Here is a 26,349-nt window from a genome sequence, read left to right as displayed (position 1 = left end):
ATTGCGGCACTTCTTGTGTGATTTTGGGGTACACAAAAATAAATTGTATTGTATTGTATATCCGGTAAACCAAACACGGGGGTGGGCGAGCGAAGCGAGCAGGGGGCGGAGCCCCTTAGTATGTATATACAGTGATCCCTCGCTATATCGCGCTTCGCCTTTCGCGGCTTCACTCCATCGCGGATTTTATATGTAAGCATATTTAAATATATATCGCGGATTTTTTGCTGGTTCGCGGATATCTGCGGACAATGGGTCTTTTAATTTCTGGTACATGCTTCCTCAGTTGGTTTGCCCAGTTGATTTCATACAAGGGACGCTATTGGCAGATGGCTGAGAAGCTAGATTGCTTACTTTTCTCTCTCTCTTGCGCTGACTATCTGTGATCCTGACATATGGGGATTGAGCAGGGGGGCTGTTCGCACACCTAGACGATACGGACGCTCGTCTAAACATGCTGAAAGATTATCTTCACGTTGCTATCTTTTGTGCAGCTGCTTCCTGAAACGACATGCTGCACAGTGCTTCGCATACTTAAAAGCTCGAAGGGCACGTATTGATTTGTGCTTGAAAAACAAACTCACTCTGTCTCTTTCTCTCTCTCTCTCTCTCTCTCTCTCTCTCCCTGCTCCTGACGGAGGGGGTGTGAGCTGCCGCCTTCAACAGCTTTGTGCCGCGGTGCTTCGCATACCTAAAAGCCAAACAGCACCATTGATTTGTTTGCTAAAGATTGTTTTCTCTATCTATGTGACATTCTGTGCTCCTGACACGCACTCCTTTCAAGAGGAAGGTATGTTTGCATTCTTTTAATTGTGAGACAGAACTGTCATCTCTGTCTTGTCATGGAGCACAGTTTAAACTTTTGAAAAAGAGACAAATGTTTGTTTGCAGTGTTTGAATAACGTTCCTGTCTCTCTACAACCTCCTGTGTTTCTGCGCAAATCTGTGACCCAAGCATGACAATATAAAAATAACCATATAAACATATGGTTTCTACTTCGCGGATTTTCTTATTTCGCGGGTGGCTCTGGAACGCAACCCCCGCGATGGAGGAGGGATTACTGTATTCCGTAATAATTTGTAAGTTAGATAGTGCAATACAGTGGGTCTAAAATTTCTTTTTGAGGCCTCACTGTGGCCATGTTATTGTCTGATCCAATTTCTTCTTTTAAATGGGCTCCAAACTTAAATAAGCAAGCTGTTACTTCTAGTTGTTTCCTTGTATCACTCTAGAAAGAACTTTAATGAATTCAATGAAGCAAAAATTAATTTGTGAAAAATTGGTAAGAATTTATGCCTTATTTTTTTCTTTTTTAATGTTTGGGGACCTCTTGTATAAACCGTGCTTACGCTCAGAAACATGAGTAAGCCATTTCTTATACAAAAGAAACAAATTTACAGTGATAAATCTGCTTAACATTATGGCAAATTTCAATCATCTGTAAGTATTATACAGGATTTTTGAGTGTTGATATTTTATCAACTTCAGGCGGCAGTACAACGAAGTGAACAGAAAATCTTTTTTTTAATGCACATTTCACTGACACGTCAATCACATGTCAATCTCAGTTAACTGACATGTTCTCTAAGAACCATAGCCTTCAATGCTGGTTTTATCTTCAAGTGCATTTGCTTAAATGTAATTGCCTTGGTGCGTAGCCTATATATATTGTCTCTAAAAAGGGTGTGCTGTGCGTTGTATGACATAACTGGCAATGGCAGCAATACCTCTTTTGGAGGATATCACCAGTGCCAGGCCAAGCAGGGAGCAAGGTTTCAGAAATTGCAATGACTTTTTTGCTCATGATGATGACTGGTTTATAAGATTATTTAGACTTCTTGGATGACAGTGCTCAAGCTAAGATTCACACTAAGAGGAGGACTCTGGATTTGAGTGCTGACAACCACTTTACAGTGCAGCCAAACTTCGTGTCCAGGATTTTGTACACCCATTCAGCTGCAGCAAAGGGAGTACACAATAGAATATTAGAGAATGAAGTTAAACTACTGCAGTACAAACCTGTCTGCCATGGCTGCTTCTTCTTTCTCTTTGGTGATTTCCTGTTCTTTGATTTGCTGGCTTTGCTCCTTTTCTTTAGCTTCTATCTCTGCTCTCTTCTTCTCCAGAACCTTCATGATATCGTGTTTCTCCTCCATTAACTTCTTAAACTTGGATTCTGTGTGCTTCTGTTCTGTGGTTAACTCGGAGAATTGATCCTCTAGTTCTGCTCTTTTTTTGTCTAAGTCACTAATAAAAAAATGACATGTTCAATTTTCATTCAGTTTTAACATCCTGTAAGGTTACTTATTAAAAATTAATTACAGTAAAGGTATAAGTATACATAAAATTAAACACACTAATCTAACTCCTTCCTTTAATCTAGTTTCTAGTCAAATACTTGGTATAGTCCTGAGACAAAATGTGTATAAAATTTCTATCAATCATTGAAGTACTCTTGTTTTTTAATAACTCAGATTACAATCCTCCCAAATCCCAAAAAAGTGTAAGTTTATTAACATCTCAAAACTGGTCCTGTCTTTGTGATGGGGGCAAGCGTGCCCATTTGATGGACTGTCACCTTGTTTTCTGACTTGCACCTGATGTTGCCAATATAAGTAATGCAGTATTAGAAAAAGTAATTTAAGAAAATGAAAGGATGGTGGAAGTTACAACAGTGAACAGTGTGTTATAAAGAAATGTTCTCAGGAGATTGAAACATCTGAGAAAACTATAATAATTAATAGAACAAGCAGTGCATTATTTATACTAATGATCAATTTCATGGAATTTCTTTAGTACTAGGGTGTTGTACCGTGTTAGCCATTGTGAATGTAGAGAAAAGCCAAGCAAAATGACACCTTTTATTGGCTAACTAAAAAGATTACAATATGCAAGCATTCGAGGCAACTCAGGCCCCTTCTTCAGGCAAGATGTAAATCAAGATTTCTTACAAACTATACTATAATGCTACATGTTTATTCTATTTCTAATTCTAAGAGGCATCATTAGTTTTTGCATATGTAATTATACAGCAATAAAGGTGGTAGTTGATCTGAATTTCCTTATGTAATATTACATTTTGTATCAAGAATAACAAAAGCCTTTCTCTTCTTACCTGACTTGGTGTTATATTCGTGTATGGTCTATGATTGGCAGAAATAAATAACCCTTAGTGCCCCTAGTCTGCATTACACTTTGATCCACATAAATGTTTACATGTTCAGAGCATAGACATCTTCAGACAATCTTTGGCCCTTCAGTCCTTGGCCTCTCTCTAATAATCTGGAAAGCCCCCATTAACTCCCAGTTTTTTCAGGATTGGGCTCACGGAGGGTATGTGTATTCTGTACTTATAAAAAACACGATGTCTGAGAGTAGCTGCAAGGTGCATAGATGTACTAGTCAATGAAATACATAAATTCTCTCATTAACCTCCACCCCAACGACAACACCTATCCTTAAAATTAAGATGTTCAGTACTTCCTGTCCAATCACATAATCCAGGCCAGGCCCACATGTCTGAGATTTTCTGCCTATCTTAGTTTGAGCTCCAAATCCAAACAAAGGACCCTATCCTACCCTTCCTTTCCTAAGATTATTCCACTTTATAAATGTAATTTTTGTCCCTTATTTTTCTGAGGAGATTCTTTTGCATAGTTAAACATATATAATAATAATAACATATTTCTCATTAAACTATATTTAATTGTCAGTACATCTATCCATTGTTTAAACCCACTTAGTCTCATTTTCCGTACTTCAAGGAGTCTGAGCCCATTCCACCAATATCAGGCACAGAGCGGGAAACAATATTGGAAAGGAGCATCTTGGGGCACCACTATGCACACATGCCAAGTGAGCAAATTTAGTCAGCAATTGGCCTTACAATATGTGTGGAAAACCCATGTAAACACAGGAAGCACATGCAAACTACATACTGTTAGTGACTGGGCCACAATTCAGACATATCCTCCAGTGCTGTGACCCAGCAATGCTAAGCTCTGTGCCCCAATGTTCTCCGGTTTAATTGTATAGCTGAAAATAAAACATTGCTAATGGTTTTATTACACAACAATTACAGATGATGATACATTTCAATTACTTACAAATTATTAATTAGTTTATTCAGTTATCTCTGCAAAATGTATCTTTAAAAGCAGAAATCATTTTACTTTCTAATTCAAATAAATGTTACCTAAAGTTGTACATACATGATAGTGAAATATTAGCTTTTATGTGCTCATCATGCTTTGAAACATGCTATTTAACATATAAATCAATTTTAACGTACATTTTTTTGCGATTTATCTTTTCAATCTCCTTCCCCACTTGGTCTGGAATGGAATGCAGCTGGACTAATTCATTCTGGTGGGAAAGTAAATATTCATGACATTACTACACACCACCAGGACATATCCATGGAATCATTGCTCTTACAAGAAACAGCAAAAGGTTAGGAAATGGAAACTGAGAAATTAACTAATCTAAGAGAGAGAGAGAGAGTATACGTGTAATAAATTGAAAACTAATCTTCAAAAGATGGAAAAGGTGTGAAGTTCAACTACAGACATATTTAGGCTCGGGATGGTACAAGGCATGATTAAAATGTTCTTAGGCTCTAATTTACAGATATAAATGAAGTAAATGACTTTTTTATTTAAAGATATATAATTACATACTTCATACAATGAAGAAGACTAACTAATATTTGGAAATGTAAATAAGTTATCTTTTTGTGGCAAGACAGTAAACGCAGTATAACAATTCAATAGAATTATCTTACTTTTCATTGACATATTATGTGTTAATTGTCTGTTTTCTAGCATTTTTCCTCTTTCATTAGGGTTAACAAAAGTAAAAACAAAGATGAATTTTTTTCTCTGTTTAGTTAAAACATGCATAACTGATCATTACATCTATATTCATTTTATTTGTAACAACAGTGTGATAACACAATGTTGTTAATTACAGATGTGAATAATCCTTTACAGCCACACATATTCATCCTTCCACAGTAATCAATTAACGCAGACAGAGAGATGAAGGATATAAAAACAAGAAAAAGAATTTTAAAAAATGTTTCTTATAAGTGAAAATGCTAAGAAAATGGGCCGATGGACACTTACCTTCAGATCTTCCACGACCTCCTGTTTTTCATTAAATTCGTTCTGCTCACGTTGCGTCTGCCTTTGCTTTGTCTCCATATCTTCTTTTAAGTTTTTTATTTCCAGTTTCCGCTGTGTGATTTCCTTCCGAAGCTCCTCACAGCTCTCTTTTAAAATTTTGGTCTTTTTTTCTAATTCCTTGGTAAGAACAAAGAGAATATAAACATCATGCTTAAAATGTATTATCATTCAAAATTGACATAAAAATACAAAAAAAAAAAAAAAAACTGCAAGTGTATTACAGTTTATTGCAAAAATTTGCGAAGAATGCTTTAAAAAAAAATAAAGAACAGGATTAACTATTTTTTTTAATAGTGTGCAATATCACCAGGTCTTTTACAAAGAAAGAAGGAATACAAGGCAAATCATCTCTCAAATGTAAGATACACTAAAGGTAAATCTGTTTTCACACTTACTACTGAGCTCTAAGCCAACTCACATTTGGACCTTTCATTTACTTTGAGGTGGCTCCACAAGTTTCTATATGCAGCTGAAACTACAAAGTATACAACAAGTAGACTGGAAATTTAAACATCTAAAATGAGATGTATAAAGAAAACATAATACAGATAAAAATGACAAAACCTACTATAAATTCAAATTCGTCAATATGATGGAAAAACATGTCGTGTAATAGCCAGTATGATTAAAATAATGGAACAATATCAGAACATGATAGTCCAGTAGATTCTAAACTGATATGTTAGCATGAAAGTGTGGAAGACAGGTAACTTTTGTTAGACGTTCTTTGCAGCTACAAGTCATAACACACAGTTTGGGGATAACTGCTGTGAATTCTAGATCTAACACTGATGGATTTCTTTTTGCGAGAGTATGTGCAAAAACAATTACCTGGACTGAAAAAAAATCTTTGGTAAAAATCATGAATAGGAAGGCAGTACAAGACAGAAGAACAAAATCTATTTTATGACTGCCATACTACAAACAAAAGAATGATGAAAAATGTTAATCCTTTTCAATTATGTTGAAAAATGACACCATTCCATTACTGGGCTATAACCTTTAGAAACTGTGTTATGGATGTCCAGAGTAAAGAGGTCAAGAATCATCATTTGTAATGTTCCCTCAAGGTGGCTGAATGAAGAGACTGTGAGTTAACTTTAATCTTCTTTTATTAAGTAGTTAGGTTTAAGCCTTGGTTTTAGATTATACAGAGCTGATGCTGCAGGTATTTTATTGGTCACACAGGCTTTCATTTGCTTTACTTGATTTCTCCAGTTTTATAAACTCTTCAAACATAGCCTGTCATTACATCAACTAGCCCTGATGAAATTTTGTACTCTCTTTAGAAAGTTGGACTATTTTAATTATTTGTGAGCTTTAACTAATTTCTGCTACAGCTGTAAATTCAGCTATCTTAGTTATTTATTACTGTATCATCAGTAACCATTAATTCATTAGCTTAGTTCAACATAAGGTCTGCCCTGAAGCCCTGTCTGCATGCCTATCTCTATGGCTCTTTGACTGCAGCCCTAAGCCTGAGACATGCCTTGTCCCTTTGTAGTTAGAAAACAAAAAAAAAGACACAAAAACTCAATCTGAAATTGACTGAATGCTTCTGTACCAATAATTATACTGTAACCAGTAACGGCACAAATACACTTGACTTGAGCATTCATAGTTTTCATATTCTTTCACTGTACGTTTAACATTCATTTGCTCAGAGGTTGATGCGCTTGCTCCTTCTCTTCTTCCGCTTCTTTTCTTCTTTCATCGGCATCTTTTCATGTTAAAACTGATTAAGTCAGTGTTTGTGTTGCAATTACTTAGTACATTTTCTTTAAATTTTCACTTAAGCTGGCACTTAAGTCTTTAATCTGCCTCAAGAATGATTTAAGATATGAAGAGGTAGGGGAAGTGATGGCGAAAGTGGTAGGGATGAGAATGGCGCCGGTAAACATGCGCCACACGACTGCCCTGCTAGCCGCTGCCGGGAGTTGATTCTACAATAAAATAAAATAAAAAGAGTAATAAACCTTGGATGTCAATCACCACCCCAAAAGCGGATAGTAGACGTCACATAGTATATGTGTACCAAATTTCAGGTCAATAGGTCAAACGGTTTGTGAGCTACAGGTGATTTAAAATCCTGGACAGACAAAGGAACATCCACAGTAGCGTATTATATGTATATATTATGCCACTGTTGGACTTGGCAGGGGTTAATGTAAGACCTATGGTCACAGCATACCCTGGAATTGCTCTTCACCTATATGCTGATAAATTAATTCTGTTTTAAATCTTTCAAAAGTACTCGATACAAGCAAATTTCACACACACTGCATGCATTCTGAGGCTGTGGGTAACGAACTCAGAAGAAATCTTGCTGGAAAGACAAACACTCAATTGCCCCATAGCAACCAGCAATGTTAAATGTTCTCCATCTGAAGCGGTCACACTACATATTCCCTTATTATTTTCTTTTGTCTGTGTATGTTAGGGTGATGAATTAAGATACCAACAGTTAGAACTGGTTGTGCTGGGGATTCATTCCATTATTGGGACTGATCTTCATTGCAGTTGCTCCTCATACACACTGATCAAGGCTAATAACAACACATTAAATCAATCAGTTAAAGGAACAGTTAAAGAGTGAAATGAAACTGAGGGTGCCTGTTTAAGTGGTAGTCACTTCTTTTTTCTTTTATAATTCTGCTGAACCTGCGTTGCACTTACTCATAGCAGGATGCCTAGCAAGACAGAACTTCTTATACCAAAAAAGGCATGTTCTTGAAAAGTATAAAAAGTCAAACACTGTAAAGTCTGTCTGGCTTGCTCACTTAGGTTCTTGTTCATATCAGAATTCCAATTCTGTTTATTTTTGGTTTATCTTTTATATGACTTTAAATAACATGCTCAAAGTGCTTGTCTATACAGAATTTACAGCTATGACTAATCCATCCTTTTGGCAACTGACTTTTAAAATAAAGATGAAAGAATCACAGTTAATAACATGAGCAGACTACAACAATATAACGTCAATTATTTATTTTTAACTACTTATTATTTGGTTGATGCCTTATTATTAAGCCAACTTGCAACATCTGAGATACAACTGGTTCAGTTCCTTATGTTTTCCAATAGGAGCACAAGCAAGTGAAGTGACCTCCTCATGGTCAGACAGTGTCAGTGCTAGAATTGGAACCCACAACCTCCGGGTTTGAAATTCAGAGCTTTAACCACTACACCACACTGCCACAGAAACCACCCATGGTCAGGTGTAACACAGTAAGTCATGGCTTTGAAGAGCTTGGTCAACTGGCTGCCCTCCAACACATGAGCATTCTACAATATGTTAAGAAAAATCACTGAAACATGTGCTTATCCTAAAAAAGCTGAGGTGAAACACCTCTTTATGCTTATATTCATATATTGTAATGCTGCATTAAAACTACGATGTTATGTAGTTGGCCTCAGCATTATTGAAAGGCGATGATGTGCACAATATTTAGCTTGCACCTTGTAGTTCATAGGATACAGTATATTATGTCTGTGAAACCTATTTATTGCATTAATATTGACTCAAGAAGTCATGTTAGGAATGCACAATCATTTCCTCATTTTGATACACATTTTCCATTTGTATAATGTTTACATTAATCTTTTTGCACTTATTTTGTACTGTCTGTAGTTAAGCTGTTCTACAGTATGTACTCCATGCATTATTTTCTTTTGAACAGTTGTTGTTTTGTGACTACACTCCTTGTGGAGAGATCTAGAGAATGTCAGTGCTGACTGACTGCTTGATCAGAGGCTCAGCATGCACACACTCTAAGTAAAAGTGCTCTAAGCCTCACTTTAGAATTAAGTTTCCTTTACAGTCTCCATTCCACCCAAACTTAAAACAAGAGAAAGAAAATGAGTAGTGTACATACCCCTGGCTTTGGTATTGCTTCATACTCTTTCTCCAGCATATTCTTTTCTTCTTGTAGGCTAAAATAGAGCAGACAGATTTCAAGTGTTATACTTTCTAGATTAGAAATACTGTACATAATAAAGAAGAAATAACTAAGGAAATCTTTGCATCACCTTCCTTCAGTGACAACAATGTCACTCACAAAGAGTATAAGTACAAAATATGTCATAACCTTTGTGTGTTATAAACCTGCCACCCTCCAGGAATCATGTGAAGTTTTTTATTTTTAATTTTTTTTTTAACATCTTAGGGTGTATTTGGAAGATACTTTAAAATATGAATGGAAAGAAGAAATAACTGCACCAGAAAAATGAAAGATAAAGAAAAGGGATTCTGGTTTTAATAAAATTAAACCAGAAAAATCAGTCAAGGTCCAATCCCTTCCAGCCAGATAAATACCTAATGGTGGACAGGACTTTACAGCCACTTTACACTCTTCAAAATGATTTGATATGTTTTGTTGTCTTTACATCATTAGATTAAAATGTTAAGGGTACTACTCTGAGGCTGGTGCCCTGTCTATGGATTGTTACGGCCTTGTGCCAGATACTGGAATAGGATTCAGTGTCTCCACAGCTCTGCTTGGGATAGGCAAGTTTGGAAAATAATGGGTGGATGTTAAAGGTGCTCTGAAGCAGGCATGGGTGGCACAATGACAAGTACTGCTGCCTCACAGCTTCAGAGACCAGACTGCATTTTGGTTTGATCTCTGTCTGTGTGGATTTGTCATGTTCTCTTAACATGTCTGTGGGGTTTTACAACCCACACATCGTGAGGAGTATATCTGATTAAAAAAATGGCATGTAGTTGAACTCTCATACACAACAGAGAAGTTGCTGTAAGTAAGTACGTAACTAAGTAAGAAAGACCCATCTGGTCATTTAGTATAAGTAACAATGCATTGCCCTTCAAAATACAGAAGGATGGATATTTTCCTCTTGCAAAATGTGTTTTATATGATTTAAAGTGGTTGAAGATGACATAAGAATGATTTCACTTGCTTATCTCTATAGAAATCAGTAAGTCACTCTCAAACCACAGTGGTATTTTTCATATTATGACAACGTTTATTCATAATTCTCTTTAGCTTTCTTTTTGCATTGCTTAAACACATGAAAGCAATTCTAACAGAAACATAATAAGAGCACTCTTCCAACATAACCTTTCAAAAAGATCTTTTAGAATTACCAGCCGGTAAAATAAATATTACTTGTGCATTAGGCATGGATGAAAGAAATGATGCACTGACAATTGAACTGCTTTGCTTTTTTGTCTTAAAATAACAAGCAATGGACAAACAGGAACAAGCTGATCACAAAACAGTCAACTTATTTTGTATGTAGACACCTGCTAGTGCATTTATATTATTCTGTTGGAACGTTTGCAGTTTGCACATCTGTATATCAGATGACTGCCAGTTCAAAGCCTTTTTTTTCCTCTTGAAAAACAGTTACAAATAACATCAACAATGCCCAAGACAGATGCCGTGACAATACTGTGGAACACAGCCATGAATTACTAAATCTGTAAAATATGCTCAGATCATTATTAGCATGTTTAATTAAACTTAAAGTCACTCTTCCCCAGGTCATTCTCTATTCTTGCCTGTTTAGTTCTGTATTGAAAAGAATTCTAAGAAACAGACAATGCTGTCTTTAAAAGTGATCTGTGATACATGAACTGAAGTGCACTTACTGTGTATAATAGACATCAGCATGCAGAACACTGTTATAGTGGTAGCACACTGGCACAACGAAAATGACCACAGAGGACATATCATAGAAAATAACTTGTATAAGACCACATATACATCATTGCAAAAATTAATTCATGTATTTTAAGGTCAAATTGGGTTCCATTGAACAGCAGAAACTTTGAATAGCAGAATGCTTGAATATTCAATGATATTCTCTAGCATTGGGTGGCATCATGGCCTAGATGTTAGTACTTCTACTGCACAGCTTCAGATTAAACTCCAGTCCTGTCGCTGTCTGTCTTATGTTTACGGTGAAGCGGACAGAGAGGAAAAAGGTCTGAATTACCTTAAGCTGCGCTAATGTGGGGTGTTCATAATAAATCCATCCATCCATCCATTTTCCAACCCGCTGAATCCGAACACAGGGTCACGGGGGTCTGCTGGAGCCAATCTCAGCCAACACAGGGCACAAGGCAGGAACCAATCCCAGGCAGGGTGCCAGCCCACCACAGGACACACACAAACACACCCACACACCAAGCACACACTAGGGCCAATTTAGAATCGCCAATCTACCTAACTTGCATGTCTTTGGACTGTGGGAGGAAACCCACGCAAACACGGGGAGAACATGCAAACTCCATGCAGGGAGGACCCGGGAAGCGAACCCAGGTCTCCTAACTGCGAGGCAGCAGCGCTACCCACTGTGCCACCGTGCCGCCTTCATAAGAAATGTAATGATTTACTTTATAAGATAGAAGTACGCAATAAACAGGAATAGCTGTGTTAAATATTTGAAATATTAAATTGTGTACTTTAGTGTAAATATTTAAAGTCTAAATATTCTAAAAACAATGTTAAAAAATTGTAATAGAAATTTGTCATTTTTCACCTTCTGACAGAGGTCCACAGAGGGCCAGGTCCATAGTAAAAGGATCAAAAAATTTAAAATAATGTCTTATTCGTAACTACTGACCATGAAATACTCTTAAACAATACCTCAAATGCTTATGTTTGAAATTTGTCAATGTTAACTTTCTGGGAATCATTCTTAGAGGGCTAGGACCATTGGTAAAGAATCAAATGTCAATTTTATCATATTCATGGTCAGCAACCTCAAAATGGAATAAAACAACATTCCAAATGCTTTTATTATCAATACGCATTTTTTCAAACTTTTGTGAAATGGAGTATTTTGACTTCTCTTATCCCATTATGAGGTGAGCCCCAGGAGTCGGCTGATATGTTATGCACTACTTCAAGTCCTTCTGATCATTTTTGCTGAAGACACCCATTGGTTTACTCTTTATAACAAGGGTGTTAATTTCCTGCATAAAAAACTATGGTCAAAAACAGCCTAAATTTTTTTTTTTTGGGTAGAGGGGGCTTAAAATGGGGGAGACCCCGAAAAGACAGCGACATCAAGGCACATCGAAAAATATATCATATGCTGGGGTTTTCTGAGTCAGGAAGCACCACACAAAAAACTGAAGTGATTTCAAAGCATTCATAAGTACTTCTTAAGAACACAATAGCAACCAGAAGATGAAAACGGTAAATGTGAGACAAGCTAAAATGTGATAACCAAATGTACAACCTATCTTTCAACAAAGCCAACAATCATAATCAAAAAATCAAAGTAAGAAAACAATGCTAGAATTCTTTGTACCAGAAAATCAAACTAGAAAGCAAACATCAATGAAGAAGTCTTCTAATTTTTATCTAAAGTGGGATGCCAGTTCAGACCTTTATACTGCTGAAGTGATGATTTCACAGGTCATAACCTTAGGTCATCCCCATGGTAGCAGCCAGCATAGCAACAGAATACAAAGATACTACAAAATGGTGGTGGCAGCTCCCTTGAAAAACAAAATGGCAATGCAAAACCACAAAGTAAAATCAGTACAGTATTACCAAATGTTAATCCTATGTGAAATTCAAGTGCAGAAATGAATTCTACCATGTTCAAAACTCATAACAGGATAAGGAAAATTAAAAAAAGACACAACGAAGACAAAATAAATAAATAAGAAACCAAATCATGGATATCAATATGTTCTCCCTGTGTCTACAGATTCCCAGGCTCCACTTTCCTCCCAAAGATGTGTAGCTTGGTGACTCTGAATCAGTCTTCTATGATAGAGAGTGAGTGGTTATGCACTTTAATGGATGGCATCAGGTCCCGATTGTATCTTGAATATGGCCTATGGCAACCAGACTTTAGTACCCTTGAAGAAGTAATCAGGTCAGACAAAGAATAAATGGATACATTTTCTGGTGTTAAACTGAAATGACACTTCCTTTAAATAAATACTCCATTTCCTATGAATTTCACAACTCACTTCCATTTCTTATTATCAATTATATTATGTAATCTTTATTATTACGTTGTTATTATCTTTTCAATTCACTCATTCAGCCCATTAAGAATTAACTCAAATAAGCCAAAGTGAGACAGCAGAAAACCTTCTAGTACTCAGTTTAAGAAGTGAAGGCCATTATGGTGCAAATCCTAAAACAATTTTTGTGGTAATTTACTTACATACTGTACTTCTTTAACTGTTTTTGGCCCAAGATACTCAGAGAGATTGTTTGTCCATCTATTATGTATGATTTTATCCATGTTAAACTGCTGTTCCCACAATACACAAACTAAAAGTGATGACAGAAATAATGGCTCTTGACTTCATAGCACTTCAAGCTATGTCTTCAGTATGGCATAACAGTAACTGTACTATGTAAGCAGCAGTTAAGGTGTGGATTTTTAAGTGTGTGTGTGTGTGTACATACTATACATTACACATGGTGAAGAAATTATAGTCGCTAAAAAAAATCTGTTCCATCTTGTTCAAGGGAGAAGAGTGCTATTTCTTTCTCCAATGAAATATGTTCAGTCTGATCTCACTTTGCCTTGGGTGTCCCTACATGGTACAGCTCATAGCTTGAAGATGCATAAGCCCCTACGCCATGACAAAGTACTGATTCACAAAGAATGTAAGGCAGGTAGGCAGTGCTATTGAAGTAAAAAATATGAAATTGCAAGGCTTGGCATGCTAGAATATTTGAGGTCACAAAGAATCGGATTAAACACAAAAAGTATGGGTGATGCTCCTAATTATTTACCTCAAAAACATGGAGGAATATCTTCAATGCAAGTTACACACATGTGCATGCCACAAACTGAATGAAAACGGAAGAAGCTCCTTACTGAAGCAATTCATTCACCGAAATATATCCATATTTATGTACCTCTCTATTATAAAAAAAATCCTGGGAGAGAAAGACTAGGGAGACGAGACGTGATCTTCACAGATCACGGAAGACACTTAAAAGACCTGCGAGATGAAAGAGATTGACCCAGGACTGTCTCGCGGGGTCGTAGAACATGAGATTCTTGCAAGACACGCCCTGCTCACAACCAATATTAAATAAGACCACAGGCAGCAAAACACTCAGTTGTGTAAAGGCTTGAGCACACACAGATCCAGGGCTCTCAGCGCATATAAAGGACAATACGTTATAGATGAAATGTCGACGACTGAGCGAAGAAGAAAGTGCAGCGTGGAGAAAAGAGACTCAAAAGCGTAGGAGAGAAAAAAATGCAAAAAAGAAAAAGAATAATCTAGGTGCAAATTCAGAAAACAAGGAAAGTAATAATCAGCCTGGAACAAGTGGAATTGAAAAAAAAGCACGTCCAATCGGGCTCAGAATTAAAAGACAAAGTAGAACTTCATAAAGACGTTCAAAAACATTGGTGCTATACACATGCAGAGCAGGTTTGACATTACGAAAGCAGTCGAATTCGAAAGGCTCAAAAAAAAAAAAAACCGGCGCAATACACATGTAGAAAAAATTAAAGAATATGAAAGCAGGAAAATTAGAAAGTATAAAAAAAATAAAGATCGCAGTAGCGCAAAAAAACTGAAATTATTACTTGAAAAAAGGGAAAATAATCACCACTCAAGATCAGAAATAAGACAAAAAGTAGAAAACAAAGTAAAACGTCATAAAGTATCTATCTATCTATCTATCTAAAGAGGTTAAAAACCAAGGAGGCCAAACACATGCAGAGCAGGTTATAGATAATGAAAACAGTGGAATTCAAAAGACTCAAAAAAAAAAAAACGTAGGCGTGAAACACATGCAGAGCAAGATACAGAATATGAAAGCAGAAAAAAACGAAAGTGTCAAAACAAAGAAAGTAAACATCGTATTAGCGCAAACAAAGAGAAATTATTACTCAGAGAAATAACAAAAAGGCAAATAGAGATCGAATATATGGACATAGGTGATATGTAAATATTGTAAGGCTTTGAAGTTTAAGTCAGAGAATTTCAAAAAACGGCGTTTAACTCACAAGCATTTATTGGTTACTTTGCAAAACAAATTATTAACTGCTGATGATGTAGATCGTTTTGTCTGTGCTGAAATTCCACACAGAGAAACCTATCCTGAATTATGGTACAAAGTCATTAAACACATGTCTCATGGACCTCATTTAAAAGATTTAGCATGTTGGGACTTGAAAGATTCCAAATATTGTTTTTACTGAAGTTCTGAAATAAAAGTGAAACTAATGAAATAGCAACAATTCACAGAAAAAAAAAATCTTAAAAGTGTGTATCCGGAAAACCAAACACGAGGGTTGGCGAGTGAAGCAAGCAGGGGGCAAAGCCCCCTAGTATTATAAAATTCTAGCTACATGTAACCATGCAGAACCCTGCAATTGCCATATTTAATGTTGCACTTCAGTTAAAAAGGTATTCAAGTGAAGGAGTGTTATGTTAATCTAATATTATTTATCATATCCATCCATCCACTTTCTAATCCTGCCTGTTCCATGGTAGCGTTACAACATGCTGTGAGCTGTGAGTGCAAGGCTGGACCATCCATGGAAGGGATGCCAATCCACTGCAATATACACACTCACCTTAACCCTGTAAAGAGCTTTTTGCAATCACCAATCAACATAACCCGTGTCTTTTTGAGATGTGGGAAAAGAATGCACTCCCATATAAATCTCACTAAAACAAAGTGAAGAAAGTTCAAATTACAAAGTGACAGTGACTAAGCCTGGGATTTGAATTCCAGTCACCGTTGCTGTGAGGCAACAGCACTAACTATTCAATTCTGCAGTCATACACTATAGTATATGAACAGAAATGCTCATATTTCCTAAAGAGTTCTTTTCTCACATGTGCAGCACACATTTTCTTTGGATTCTTGTTCTGCAGATTCTCTGTCTCCCAGGTATCTCAGCACTAACTGCAACTTAACCAATATTTGAAATTTACAGCTAGCTATATTAATCTTTATAAAGTAATATAAAGGATGACTGTCGTTAAGGTTGTTGACTTTCCATAAGGAATTCGATAAACAAAAAATGAGGATGAACCCAACTGTCCAGTTAAACAAATTGCTGAAATATCAACAAGTACTGCATGTATATTTAACTTTCTAAATGTCACTACAGGTGATACAGGCACAAAGATGTTAATAATAGACTACAATCAATTTGTACACCCTGTAGCATGAAGTAATATTATTTTTAACAACAATTTCTTTGTAATCATTACTGGTGATAAGAGGGCCAAGAAAGATTTGCAACATGATTTTTATTGCTGGTAAATTACTGTATTATAGAACTAGACATTAAGCCCGTTACAATAACGGACGCTATAACAGTAGTGCAGAAACATTAGTAGGAACAGTCTATATTAAATGGCAAGGGACCTTGACCTCATTCTGTTTCTCTGTGTCACTGTATTGTGTGCCTTTAATTTTCTATCGCAGTAATACTGGTTTGTATTTCCGTAAAATGCCTGTAATTTTCTCTGACAGTTATACAGGCTTTGATGTCAGTAATATGAGTTTAATTTTCTGTCACAACAGTGGGCAATCAGCAGAGTCTCCCCAGCAACTGATGTAATGTGTGTCGTGCAGCTGATAATCGTGCCTGTTGCGTCTCTCCAGCAAGTACTGTGCAGTTCCCCAGCAAGTATTTTAATCTGTGCTGGCGTGCAGCTGATTATTGTATGTGTGGCGTCTCCCCAGCAACGGATTTTATGTGCGTGAAAATAAATCTACTTTTAAAAGTCATCCTATTGTAATATCATGAAAATTTGTATATTTAGGAAAACCCTTTCAACGACTGACACTTTACACTTTACCGGGCCAAGCTTCTTATTCGCAAATCTGACATCCTCAGAGTGAACACTTGCACAACAACAAACACTAATCCCACCTCTTTGGGGAAGCTGGTCTCCACATCTCAGTACCCGATTGGATTTTTCGTGCCTTATGTTTTAGGTCTTACCTCATTTACCAAAATCCGATTGGATCGGCAGCACGATATTTTATAGGTCCCGCCCTCTCTGTCTTGTGTGACGCGTCAGGCGGACTTTGAAGCATCTGCTAGAGGCCATTGACTCTGCCACTCATTCCACCCTTCCCTGTACTTCCGCCTTGTCTGTAATATGCGTTTAATTTTCTGTCACAACATTGGGCAATCAGCAGAATCTCCCCAGCAACTGATGTAATGTGTGGCGTGCAGCTAATAATTGTGCCTGTGGCATCTCTCCAACAAGTACTGTGCAGTTCCCCAGCAAGTATTTTAATCCTTTATTAAAGAGTGCCCTGTGCATGCGCACTTCACCAGAAGACACACACACATGGACACACACAGGGGTTTTATTAAAGAGGATGATTTGATCATACTCATAGGATTACTAAACTCAATCCCTCATTTTTCTGTATATCTGCAATCTCTGTCAACTTCAAAAGCATCACACTAGCAAGAAACAAGACCATGTATCCCCTTATACCAGTCAAATACTGCACTTACAGCCTCTTCTACAGTTCTTCAAAAACCTGGTCATCACTCTTAAACCATTTGGCCTTTCCCAGAACTTGCAAAATCGTGAAGCTCAACCACTGCCTGTGTTTTCATTAACAACACTGTCTCCACATACAGTTTTTAGCCAACTGTGAATGTTCATTCCTTATTCCCATTCCAATACAAAGAACTAAGTAACAGTCCATTGCTTTAAACACACATTTTGGAGATAATGGACCATTCCTCAGTGCTGCAGTAACATGCAAGACATTTTAATTCAATCACAGAATAAGTGGAAGAGTGAAGTACAGCAGGTTTTGCAGATATTTCTGTGCAGCCCTTGTGAATATTCTAACAACTCAATCCCATATTACTTAGTATTTATCTAGCTAACTATAGTGTAATTATATAAATCCTCTGTACTCATTGTGTAACTCATTTACATGAAATTACACACTAATTTCAAACCTGATAGCATATTTTTCTCTTTCTTGCTTTCTTTCAATCTAAGATTGTTGTCAAACCATTGGTATTTTGGATTAGTCATCTCTTCATAGTCAGGCTAACAATGCTCATCTTGTTTTGTCTACTTGAGCCAATTAGAGTAGTATTTTATAGAAATGAAAACTGTACACATACATGAGATTTGCAATTTCCAGAAATCAGCATTCTGCACTGGAGAAAGCAACACTCTTGATATTTTGCAAAAAAAAAAAAAGTGAAATAGTGGCTTTATTAACCATAAATTTCTTCCTAATTTGAGAATTTCTTAAAAATGTTGCAAAAGAAAACTGAAACTGTTATTTCCTTATTTCTTCATTATAATTTAAGTGGTTTCGACTTAAGATGACTCAGCAGAATTTTTTTCTGGTTTTAAGAAGAATTAAAAACTTGTAAGGATGCATGGCTTCTGTTCAAAGTTACTATCAGCATTTAATTCATGTATTATAAATATCGCATAACTTACAAAATTAAATGGTAAAGCAAAAACAGATTGTTATTTATAGTGGAGCAGTTTGGCGGTGCTGTGATTAGTATTCTGCATCTTACCTTCACTGTTTTGTGTTCTAACTCCATGCCTTGCACATTATCCATGTGCAGTTGGCACATTCTCCCTGTGCCTGTGTTTTGTTTCCTCCACGTACTCCAGTTTTCATCCCACATCCTCAAAGTAGAACTAGTTAAGTAAGTGGAGACTCTAAATTGGCCCCAGGTGAGCATGAGTGGGGCATGTGATGCCTTATGCTCAATACTATTAAGACAATATCCAGGCCTCCAGCCCAAATAAAAAAGAGATTATCATGTTAAACAGACTAGGCAAGCCTATTAATGGTTACTTTTAACTATATTTGTGAATATTGCCCTGAGCTTACAAATGTGAAGAGTGGTATCATCAGTAGCATTATCAGTTTTACTGAAGTTGGCCAATTGAGCGCAAAATAATTTTTCTTCACTCTTTATGGTCCTGGACATCCTTTAGGTTGACAGTTTTCTTTCCATATAATCAAACACCAGCACTAAGTCTCCTTTAGCCTCTTTCCCTGCACCTCCATGTTGGTGCAACACATCACCTAGCCATTCTCCGAATTTTCTTTTACATGCTCAGACCATTTTAGATAGATAGATAGATAGATAGATACTTTATTAAGTCTGTTTCTTCACATCAAAACAGCTATCGCCTCCACACTAAGCCTTTCTTTTTACTCGCCACTCATCTCCTGTGACTCTGCAATACTCCATACTCCATGCATCTCTCTGTTCTTTCCAATTTTGCTTAATTTTCCCTGTTCCTTGACTTCAGGGGCAGATCTACCATTAGGGTGTGCACCCAGTTCCTCATGACAGCAAATGAAATTATATTTACGTGTTCTTCATAAATTATTGTTGATTGTTCATTGGTTTAAGTTTATTTCATACATTTTGTTGATGGAATTAGAGTTTGTTTTTCTTTTCAATTCTTGGTCTTCCTTTTAGGGACAAACCATGATAACACTGGGAACCTGAATTCCAGAGAACAATTTCACGAATGTGCAGTGTTACCAGAAACAGTTTATTACTTCCTATAGTACTTGTAATAGATGTGCTGTACATGCAGTAAAACCTGCTGCATGAGAGATACTTTAACTTTTTCAAGTAACCGATTTGAGGTACAAGGCCTAAGTCTAACAATCTTGTTACGCTAAAGAGATGTGCAATGTACACTGGAAAAGGCAAAATAGGATTCAGAGTATTTTATATGGTTAGCAAGTGAAGCAGGACTTTAGAGAGTTTTGTAAAGTCAGTCTGTTTGCAGCTTCAAGCAGCTTTTGATTCCCACAAGAATCAACCTTTAGTTTGTATGATAATGACTTAGTGTTTTGAGAAACTAAAATATTTCTCATTCTGTTAATGGAAAGAGAGCCAGGTGATACCTTTGGGTGAGAAGGGGGGTGTTGATAGTGATTTCCTTTTATAACACTTTTTTCAAAAAGTTTTCTCTGTTCATTTTGGCCTTGTAGCAAAAATTGAGTGTTTAACTCAGTTGCAAAAATGGACACCTTTAGAATAGGCTCAGTCACTTTCATGGAGCTCGCTATCTGCTGCTGTTTAGCTGCTGGAGACTTGGAAAAGACATCTCTCTCCAGCTTGAAATCTTTTTCTTTTAATTTTTCAATTAACGGTATATAATCTGTAACTATGGATCTGGGCCATGTGGGAATTCTCATCTGGGACTAAATAAAGACTACATGAGCCCACCCAGGTTGTATAATTCTTTATATTGCTTATATTTGCTGTTATTGGTTTTGAGGAAAAGTTAATCATTGTCTTTGTCTGATTGCTATTAGTGTATCTGATAGCAATATTGATCAATCCTTGCCTAGCTGTGGTCCATTAAGGGTAAAGAAGATGCTATTGTGAAGCCCTCTACGGTTGGTAAAACTGGATTGAAATAAAGAATTGAAAGGAAAATGCAGTCCCAGTCAGGGAATCAGCATGCCAATAGAGGTATTTATGCAGAGTAGAGCATAGTCAGTGACAAGAGGAAACAGGTACGTAGCTGTTTTTGACATTTCTTCCTATCTACCATTAAGAAAAGAACATAAGAGGTTAGCTGGTACCTTTTGTGTTAGGTGCATGTCACAGGTAAGCTGATAATACAATAAAATACCTGTCAACAGCCCTTTAAGAGAACATAAGAATATTGGTGAACCATTGCAATCATATGTTACTATGCATATGTTCCTGCATTATTTTGATTTGCATGGAAGTCAGATCCTAATAAAAAGATGAATTAAATCACTGTTCTTAGTAAAAAAAAAAAAAAAAAAAAAGCAAGTAAACTTCTCATGCCTTGTATTCTGCTGTGCTCTTGAACATACCTTCAATTTAGAGTTGCTTGGCAATGACAATTACTCAACTACCACCTGAGGTGAGTTTCATTTATAACTACAGTGATACCTTGAGATACGAGTTTAATTCGTTCCGTGACCGAGCTTGTAAGTCAAAATGCTTGTATCTCAAATCAATTTTCCCCATTGAAATTAATTGAAATGAGATTAATTCGTGCCAACCCCCAAAAAACCACCCCAATTTTTTGTTAAATGTTTTCAACATAAGAAAAATTTATTTATAATGAACAAATATTATATACAAAACCTAATACATAAAAGAGAATCTAAAGAAATAAACAGATGTTGGCAAAGCCGATTAGCGTATTGTAATGTTTTTTTCTTTCACTTCACTTTTGCTTAACTTAATTTTCTTCTTCACTAGTTTTTTTCTTTTTGCCACGCTTTCGTCACTTTCATTCTTAAGGCATTTCAATAGAAACCTGTCCAAGGAGCTTTGTTTAGTCCTCCCCTTTGTGAGTTAGGCAAGTGTCATTAAATAGCGCCACTGCACGATCAGTTGCAACTGGTGTTTCTTTTCAATAAAGTCAAGTGTTAAACATTTGTCATTAAATAGCGCCGCTGCACGATCAGTTGTAACTTTTTCAGGGTGTTTCTTTTCTTTAAAGTTCGAAACTTTTTCCCATATTGCAAACACTTCCTTTATCTCACTTTAAGAGATAACCTCCTCCACCATACCGATCTCCTGCAGAACCTCCGTATGTTACCGCGTCTGTAGTTCCATCAACTCCTGTGTATTTAATATGCTTTACACTCACATAGGGGGCGGCAACACTCCTAGTTAGACACAGATTGGTTTCTTATAACAAGGGCTGGTGCACCCTGACATTTTAAGACCTCACAACTGCTGTACATGGATGCGCTGGACAACCACAGCTGCTCTAACCTGCACACCCCTGGGACTTGACGTCTGAATTGCTGCTCCCTATAAACATTCCATACTCCAGACTTCTGAACATGCTGACAGCATCTGCAGAAGATAACAGGCAGAACAATGACAGTTCCCACAGACTGTAACTGCTGCATTAATCTCTGATGAGGGTCTGAAGACAGAGCCTGAATGTGAATTTAAGTGCTGAAAGATTCTTTTAGACAAGCTAAGTATTAACATATTATATGGGGTGAGACTGGGTTGTGTCACTATTGTACCTATGAGGTGCATTATAAGCATAATGACAGTTCCATAGTGCAATTCACAGCTTTGAACCTAGTCCATTTGTGGAATTTATGCTCCCTGCTGGACACAAGCTACAACCGTTTTGTGTTTTAATGTGTCTATGTCTTTGGTTCTTTTTGCCCAGTCACATGTCATCACATTAGAACCAGGGTTTTTTTCTCACTAATTCATATTAGCATGTATGCTTTTGCTATTAATGTCATATGCTGGCTATCTTAATCTCCACAATTCCATTCTGTCATGAAATGCCAATCACTAACTGGAGCCTGACAGGGATGAAGAGTAGAGCATTCAAATTCTTTGAACCTTCAACCCCCAGATATCTGTCATTTCTATTTTGAGATGGATGTTCCAATTAACAAGGTGCATGACTTTGAAGGGCCAATCCCTATAAACAATGCAAATGTTGGCTGGAACATTTTTTTTAATAGAAGCATTTCTAATGACTTTGATCTCAATAAATCTGCAGTTAAAAGCAAAAAAGTAATGCCTCTCTTTGCAAAGGTGGGCATGCAACAAAACTTTCACTAACGGCATAGGGGAAACAAAATTAAAAAGGTCACAAACTGCCCCTGAGTAAGGGTTAAGCATTCATGGCCATCTTAGGCATTGGTTAATGTCACTGTTCATGAGTTAACCATAAGGAGAAACCTTTACATGTGTAGAGCCTCACTACCCGAGCAGGTTGTACTCATTGAGGGAATAATGAAATCAAGACACTATTAAAAAATTCTGCAGGTAAAAGTGAGAGTATGCATCCATGAGCAGAAGTATAGAAGACTAAGGATCATGCATAACAGCACCATTCCAAAACACATAAGCCAAGAACAGAATCAGTTGAAAAACATTTTAGGTTTAGGAATGACTAACTGAAAATCCCGAACATAATTAAAAAAAATGTGACATGGTCCAAAACAAGCAGTTAACAAGAAGACATTCTAAATATATCAAAGAAATAGTATATTTTTATAAAGAGAAATGGGCTGAAATATCTCCAAACCAATCTGTGGGAGTGATGAATATTAGATACTGCACTTTTGTCCTATAATATTCATCCATTACAATGTAAAAAATGAGATAGCATGATGAAAAATCATTTGTATTGTTTTTTAATCAAAAAACTCTTTATTTTCTTTGATTATACATATTTCTTCTACATCTATGTTGGCACATGTGTAAATATTACTGAAAACAATAACTGTTGCATTTTAATGGGCAGAAGGGCAGAGATGTGTTTATTTCAATCATAATACAAAATACATGAGCACAGTGATGCAGAGGTTTGTGCTACTGCCTTACTGCTCCAGAGACTTGGATTTGCATGCTGGCCTGGACTCTGTGTACCTTGTGATTTCAGGTTCTCCCGTGTCTCTATTGTTGTTGCCTAGATTACTTCAGTTTTCACTCCCCATCTCATAAACATCCATATAAGGATGATTGGTTGGGGCTGATTCTTTTTTTTTTGTGTCCGATGTTGCCAGATATAGACGTTACAGTTTTACATTCTATGTCTGTGAATTGCACAAAGTAAGTATAGAAAACAAAAGAGTTCTGAACTTGATATGCATGTATTGTCAAATTGTGTAATACTGTACATGGGTTATACTGTATGTACACACACACACTCAATGCTTTTTAGAGTCTGACAATGAATCTGGTAATGGATCTAATTACAGTTGTCATTTGCAGTACAGTTCTCGTCCCTCATCAGAATAATACTAAACTAACAAACAATAGACAGATTGGCTTCTCTTTTGATGATGTTTTCAAAAATACCCATTCTATTAATGGAAAACAAAGTACACTATAATGATCAAAACATGGATATTAGTATTCTCTGTCTTAAAATTCTCTAGAATTCTACTGTCATAGTTTTAGCAGCAGAATCCCATTTCATCAAGGTAAGTGTTTTTCCATTTTTGTTCTCATTTATTACATACCAATTTTGGAAGGAAAAGAGTAGGAGATAATCCAGTGGACAAATATGTATAAATAAACTTATCCTTAAGTCTCAAAAACACTTAAATACTTGAGTGCCAAGTGATTGGACTGTAGGAAAAATGCCAAGAGCAGAAAACAGAATAAATGCAAGTTCTAAAAAAAAAATCATCATCTGAAAAGTTCTATTTTAGTATAGTATGGACTGTCTTAAAAGATTAAAACTGCCAAGCTTCATTCTGTTGGTCTCAACTTAAAAGATCTCAAGTCAAAAGACAAACAGGTTAATATGGTAGACTGTTGGTTAGGACAACTATCTTACAGCTTTAGAGTCCCGGTTAGAATCTCAGGCCAGGCATTCCTTGTGCGATCTTGGCATGTTTTCTCTGTGTCTATGTGGCTTTGTCTTTAGCGTCTATCTCATATTTCCCAAAGAGATGTGAAAGGCTAAATAACAATTCAAAGTTGGCACAGTAAGCATGAGAATAGACATCTGTGTGTGCCCTGTGATAGACTGGTGCCCACTTCAGGGTTGGTTTCTCAACTTGCATCCAGTTTTGCCAGGACAGACACTGGTGACCCTGAATGGTATTAGTAGGTCGGCAAATAGATGGATAAATCAGTAGATGGGAAGTATGGTGTGCCGTATTTAGGCTTGCTACCTCATGCCTCTGGAAGAGGGTTCAGTTCCTGTCGGCATAGTTTGCATATTCTCTTCATGTCTATGGGGATTTTTCTAGGCAGTCAAATTTCCTATCACATTGTAAAGATGTTCACATTAAAATAAATGGCAACTCTAACCTAGCCTGGTTAAAATATAGATGTGCCTGTGGATGAAATAAGCTGCCATTACATGTGTTGTTCCTGTGTAGGCCAAGCACTGCCTGGACACACTGGGGCTCATTATGAGCCTGTATTGGATAAATCAGGTTCAAAAAAGTAATGAAAATATCATCAGTGGATAAACTAATAAAAAACACTCCTGATATATTGTGTCTGTTCTACACGCTGTTCTAAAAATTGGAAGGGAACTTATGTCTACCAGTCCCTAGATATCAGTGACCAGGAATTACAAACACATGGTGGTTGCAGAGAGGGCATCAATATGGATCTGGCTGAAAAGGGGTGATATGCAGGGATCACAAAATGCCACTTGGACACAGGCGCCTGGGAGAGGGTGTCTGTTGTAAGATCTGAAACACCCTATGACTCCAGGAGGCAACACTAATATTGTGTCCAAGTCTGTGAATCAGTGGATGTATGATTAACTATCAAAAATTATAAACAGTGGTGTATAATTTCAGATCCTCTGTTAAACAGAGTGAAGAACACTTACCTCTGCAGCTTATATTGAAGGTGATCTTTTCTTTCCTCTATCTCGTCCAAGTCATTCTGGAACTTAAGGAGCTGCTGCCTCATTTTGCTCACCTCAGTGTCACAGCCTTCTGGAAACTGATCAGCATGATTTAACTCTTGTTGCTGCTGCTCAATTTCTGCTGTAAAGCGTTTAGCATTTTGAAGCAACTGGATCTCTGACTCTTGAGTACTGCAAATAGTGAAAACATGGAAAAGTGCACATTTTTGAATTTTTTCACACTTCTGTAGAAAATTCTGAAAAGGTCTACATTTTATTTAGTAGCAATTACTAAAAAAACTAAAAAAAGGAAAAAGAATATAATTAACAGTAAAGACATACGGTTATCAATATACTGTAGTTACATAAGTCTAAACAGTTTTGTTATTTACACAAAGTTTATCAAATACAGTTTATTACAAATAAGAGTAAAACTCAGTAATGCTACAGGTAGCCATTCCCGTTACAGACTGAGTACTTCCATACCTCTTCAGAGTCTCATGCAGCAACGAGTAACTTGCTTTTAGTTCTGCCACTCTCACTCCAGTGACTTTTCCATCAGACAGCAACTACATTTCAAGACCACAAACGAAGAAGAATAGATTTATTTAATTTAATCGACACATGCACATTACAGGATTTTCTACTTTTGTTAATACTCACAACTATACATCAGTCACTACAGTAAAAACTATAGACCATAACATAACATCCTCAAACCTTCTTACTCCAATTGAAAAACATTTACATTTGTCAAATCTGAGAAAGCGGTAAAACAGACATATTGTGGGGAATGTTTGCAGGAGATGCCATGCACATCCCACATAGGCAGTCCAGAAACTGACACATCTAAGTGC

General features: G+C 36.6%; 1 protein-coding gene across 1 annotated transcript in view; it reads right to left on the bottom strand.

Moving 5' to 3' along the window:
* Window positions 1-26,349, bottom strand: part of ccdc146 (coiled-coil domain containing 146) — a 159,501-nt gene that overhangs the window by 60,565 nt on the left and 72,587 nt on the right. Inside the window, exons 3-8 of the mRNA XM_028811642.2 lie at window positions 25,979-26,061; window positions 25,475-25,684; window positions 9,063-9,120; window positions 5,128-5,304; window positions 4,293-4,366; window positions 2,021-2,248 (exon numbers count right to left, since the gene is read on the bottom strand). Of these exons, the coding sequence (XP_028667475.2) occupies window positions 2,021-2,248; window positions 4,293-4,366; window positions 5,128-5,304; window positions 9,063-9,120; window positions 25,475-25,684; window positions 25,979-26,061 (830 nt within the window). The remainder of the gene's footprint in view (window positions 1-2,020; window positions 2,249-4,292; window positions 4,367-5,127; window positions 5,305-9,062; window positions 9,121-25,474; window positions 25,685-25,978; window positions 26,062-26,349) is intronic.

Source organism: Erpetoichthys calabaricus, chromosome 1 (assembly GCF_900747795.2).
Source record: "Erpetoichthys calabaricus chromosome 1, fErpCal1.3, whole genome shotgun sequence".
NCBI classification, from domain to species: domain Eukaryota; kingdom Metazoa; phylum Chordata; class Cladistia; order Polypteriformes; family Polypteridae; genus Erpetoichthys; species Erpetoichthys calabaricus.
Note: the sequence above shows the minus strand (reverse complement) of the source record. Positions and strands in the feature narration are given on the sequence as shown.